Source organism: Engraulis encrasicolus, chromosome 18, assembly GCF_034702125.1.
Source record: "Engraulis encrasicolus isolate BLACKSEA-1 chromosome 18, IST_EnEncr_1.0, whole genome shotgun sequence".
Classification (NCBI taxonomy): Eukaryota; Metazoa; Chordata; class Actinopteri; order Clupeiformes; family Engraulidae; genus Engraulis; species Engraulis encrasicolus.
The window spans coordinates 49213134-49218133 of NC_085874.1; the positions used below are offsets into that span (position 1 = coordinate 49213134).

A 5000-nucleotide genomic window follows, 5' to 3' on the forward strand; every position below is an offset into this window, starting at 1 on the left:
GTTTGCACAAGACGTGCGCTACCGCCATCTACAGCGCTAAGGGGACTCCATTTATTCTCTACCTCAAGACTCTGAAGGTCTCCTAATCAAAGGTCTCCTAAAGGGGCGTTCACCCGACGCTAAGTGGATACCGGAAAAGAACCCGCCTGCTTTATCTCACTCTCATATACGATTCTCTCACCTCTGTGGTGGCGATGTGTCTCTCCTGCTTCTCGGCCTTGTCTCGGTCGTGGGTCATCTTCTTCAGCAGCCTCTTCATGCCCTTCTCCTTGCCCGCCCTCTTCTGCTTCTGGCGTTCCGTGTTCTGCACGCGCACCTGGTTGATGATGAACTTGGGGATCTGAGAGAACAGATATCATATAGATATCGGTATTGGTATGGGGCCGATATTTGTATTTTTTAAGTGTATCAGTATCGGCCGATACGCGTGTGGTTTTGGCCGATACACAATATTTATTATTCTATGTAATTCAGGTTTTTTTAAAAGCACCAAGACACTTTATTTTTTTATTACTTGATTGTTAGACATTACTTGATTGTTAGAGTGGGTGTTTAAATGTTACAAGTTCTACCTCAATTTGATAATGTTAAAGGGACACTGTGTGAGATTTTTAGTTGTTTATTTCCAGAATTCATGCGGCCCATTCACTTACAGTTGTGCTCATATGTTTACATACCCCAGCAGAATAAACACTTTCTCTGCGATTTCTCACAAAATATGAAGGATTACACAAAACCTTTTTTTTCACTCATGGCTAGTGACTGGCAATATTCTGTGTTTATTCTTTCAAAAGCATGATCACAACCCAAACTACCCAAATGACCCTGTTCAAAAGTTTACATACCCTAGTTTCTGATGCTGAATATGGCCCTGTTTAACATCAGGAAACCGCTCTAAATTGTTTGTGGTAGTTGTGGATAAGGCTCTTAATGTTCTCAGATGCAACATGATCTCCAAAAATTCCGTGCTCCTGGACACGGATGTTAAGGACACAAAATCCGTGTCCAGGAGCACGGATTTTGCCAAAATTCCGTGCTCCTGGACACGGAATTATTTTCCGTGATGGACACACAGAATTGCTCTCTCTATACTCCCACAGCTCTATGTTTCCACAGTCTTGTGTTTTCTCAGGATTTTTCTAATTTCAAATATTTTTTCTAAAAAAACATTTCCTACTGACAGGTTAAGGTTAGGGATTGTTTTGGTCTGGGCACAGCTAGTTTTCTTTCATTCATTACATGAATTTGATAGCCTAGCAACTAACTGGAAAAGGTATTTCTCAAAAATATGTCTTTAATAGCAACTAGGGTATGTAAACTTTTGAACAGGGTCATTTGGGTAGTTTGGGTTGTGATCATGCTTTTGAAAGAGTAAACACAGAATATTGCTAATAAATATCTTAAGCTAGTCACTAGCAATGAGTGAAAAAAAAGGTTTTGTGTAATCCTTCATATTTTGTGAGAAATCGCGAAGAAAGCGTTTATTCTGCTGGGGTATGTAAACATATGAGCACAACTGTATGTTACCTGAATACTTAACCACCAGCATCAAATTCTAAGTATTCATTATGGCTGGAAAAATTGCACTTTTCATACATGAAAAGGGGGATCTTCTCCATGGTCCGCCATTTCGAATTTCCAAAAGTAGCCATTTTTAGCTGCAAAAATGAATGTACTTGGACCATACTAGAAAATATTTGTTTATTACTTACCGTTTGTAGAAAACTTTCATGTTAAGATCAAATTTTGGCAATAGGCAGCCCAGTTTCAAGGAGCAGCATAGTTGCAGTACCTTTTTTGACCATTTCCTGCACAGTGTCCCTTTAATTTATAACAAGATTTGTAATTAATGAATCTATTTGATCCCATTTAATCTCATATCTTATCATAACACATAATTCGAATTCTGGGTCAAACTGTAGTGATGGGCAAAACAAGTCTCTGAAAGTAAGTGTAGCCTACTAGGGATGCAAATTATCGATTAATTCATGAATCATTAGTTGATAGTCTTATCGATCGACTTACGATTAATTGATAAGCGGCGTTTTCCCCCGGAAATCTCAATGTTTCTCGGAAAAAAACTACTACATCTCAAAAAAATTATTAAAAATTGAGATAAAATACCAAATTTTTATGAATTCTATTTCAATTCTTTAATCCAAAGGTGATTTAAATATTCCCACTATTCATACCCCTGTTCACACACACGCTTCACATGCCCATTTCACCTGGGTCTCTTATCAGCTGAACTGGCGATTAACCGCGATTCATGTTTTTTAATCGATTAATGCATTGATCGATTAAAGTCGATCAATCGATTAATCGTTTGCCTCCCTATAGCCTACACATAAGAGTGTAGCCTTTTTCCTAATTGGGATCCCCTTACTGCATGATCACCACTGCACATTATTAGGCAGCAGAAGTAAGCACTGGCTGACACGGTTGTTTACTTCACACATACAGTACACAGTGTGTGTACATGTGGATCGTCCACTGCAAGGGGGAGCATGTGGGTCACACTCAGTGTACAAGACATACCAACATGAAACATTTAACTGCTAATACCCTCATCTTGCAATAGCATGTGTTCACTCCGCTGTGACATACCAACGGTAACACTTCCAAATAAGGGGCCATAATTAACAGTAAAGTAGCTACAACCTAATACTTAAGTACTTAATGCCTCATTAGACACATATTAATTGTTATCAATGCATAGTTGAACATTAGTAAGCAATTACTTAACTATTAGATAACTATTACCTTATGGCCCCTTTTTGGAAGTGTTAGCCATACCGAAATTTGTAATAAAATTGTCTCAAATCTCATGAGCCTGAATGTTGCGTCATGCAGCTCCAGGCGCCAAAAGGTCAATGTTGCGCAACCAAACATCCAGCATCAATGGGTTATCCCATTGTGTCCTGGAGACACATATACGGATTTTTCAGGATTTTGAGATTTTAGCTGTTCAAGTAACTATGTGGGTATGTTAGAGCTGAATGAACACATTGCAATGCAAGGGGAGGGTCTTGGCTTTTAAATGTAATTCATTTCATGTTTGTATGTGCTTCAGAGGCTGAGATATTTAGAATTTAATAGGAAGAGGGCACCCTTTCCCAAAAAGGGCTTAGGACAAAATGGGTTAAGTAAGATATAAGACAAACTTTCCAGCACAACACGTTCATAAGCAGCAGTCTGTTGTTGCATGTTCACACTGTTTGCACAAGACAGACATATTATAGAAGTAGGCCAGCATATGATGCTTCCTGAAAACTTATCAGGCATGTGACTAAATTCAGGGCTTTTGATGGTGACTGTCCACAGAGCATGGTGATGAGGCGGCCCACACTACTTCCTCTTTCCGACCGCCACTACACTGCAAGACATAACCTCGCCTCGTGCTTTTATTGCCACATGGTTCAGCTTGGTTTGATGCTTGTGAAATACTCTCCAAATGTCCCCCACTGATCTGTTCTAAGCATGTGTGTGTGTGTGTGTGTGTGTGCGTGCGTGTGCGCGTGCGTGCGTGCATGTGTGTGTGTATGATGTGCGTGTGTGTGCGCGTCACGCGTGTGTGCGTGTGCGGTGTGTGTGTAGCGTACCGTCTAGAGCAGGTCCTGGTACTGTATGATGTGTGTGTGTGTGTGTGTGTGTGTGTGTGTGTGTGTGTGTGTGTGTGTGTGTGTGTGTGTGCGTGTGCGTGTGCGTATGTGTGTGTGTGCGTGTGTGTGCGTGTGCGGTGGGTGTGTAGCGTACCGTCCAAAGGAGGTCCTGGTACTGGATGAGCAGTCGCACGATGCTGGCGGTGCCGGTTGCCATGGAGAACTCCTGCTGCTCGGAGACCTTGCTGCGGAAGCCTTTGAACATGAAGATGTTGGGCGCCATGACGACGGCCACGTTGTTTAGGCTCATCTTGTTCTGCTCCTTGTGGTCGATCACCCTCTGGAAGAACTCCATCAGGGCCTGACAGGAAACAGATAGATCTAGTCACACCGTAGCCTTTTAACTCAATATCTAGTCACACCGTAGCCTTTTAACTCAAGATCTAGTCACACCGTAGCCTTTTAACTCAAGATCTAGTCACACCGTAGACTTTTAACTCAAGATCTAGTCACACCGTAGACTTTTAACTCAAGATCTAGTCACACCGTAGACTTTTAACTCAAGATCTAGTCACACCGTAGACTTTTAACTCAAGATCTAGTCACACCGTAGCCTTTTAACTCAAGATCTAGTCACACCGTAGCCTTTTAACTCAAGATCTAGTCACACTGTAGCCTTTTAACTCAATATCTAGTCACACTGTAGCCTTTTAACTCAATATCTAGTCACAGTGTAGCCTTTTAACTCAATATCTAGTCACAGTGTAGCCTCTAACTGCAGATCTAGTCACACCGTAGATACGAATGGCAATGACCAAGTCATAGTGCATTACTAAAGGCCCTGTGTTATGTTATAGTAGAGTAAGCACTCCGCTATGTAACTTTTCAATGACTATTACAGCGTGCCACAGGAGCTACGGCGAGCATTATGGAGTTAGCCTCTAATTGCAGATGGGCCTGTCCTCGGGCATGTTCAGTCTTTGCTGAAAACACTCAACTACATCTCAACAAAATTGCTATGACATTACCCATCAGGGCCTAAAACAAGGGCTAAACAAGCAGAGCTAGTCACACCGTAGCTTTAAGGCCCTTTACACACCAGAGTGGGGAAGCGGGGAGGGACAGAAACGATTTTTGCTGGCAGCGGCAAAAATACACTGTCGTACCACACCAACACCACGGCTGGGCAGTAGCGGCGTGGGAGACCGCATTTGGAAAATCCAACTCAAGCGGAATTTGGACAGCAGTGGCCGGCGGTGTCCCGTTGAAATGAATGGCAAAGTAGCAAAGTAGCTATGGCTATGGGGAGGGATTTGAACAGGACTGGCCACACGCCGACGCGGTCAATGTAAAGGCCGAGTAGAACACACCAGCCGTGGTGGGCCGTTATCGGCGTTA

General features: G+C 42.4%; 1 protein-coding gene across 1 annotated transcript in view; it reads right to left on the reverse strand.

Annotated features, from left to right (window-relative positions):
- arhgap18 (Rho GTPase activating protein 18) overlaps positions 1-5000 on the reverse strand; it is a 35644-nt gene that overhangs the window by 993 nt on the left and 29651 nt on the right. Inside the window, exons 10-11 of the mRNA XM_063222224.1 lie at positions 3757-3963; positions 182-340 (exon numbers count right to left, since the gene is read on the reverse strand). Of these exons, the coding sequence (XP_063078294.1) occupies positions 182-340; positions 3757-3963 (366 nt within the window). The remainder of the gene's footprint in view (positions 1-181; positions 341-3756; positions 3964-5000) is intronic.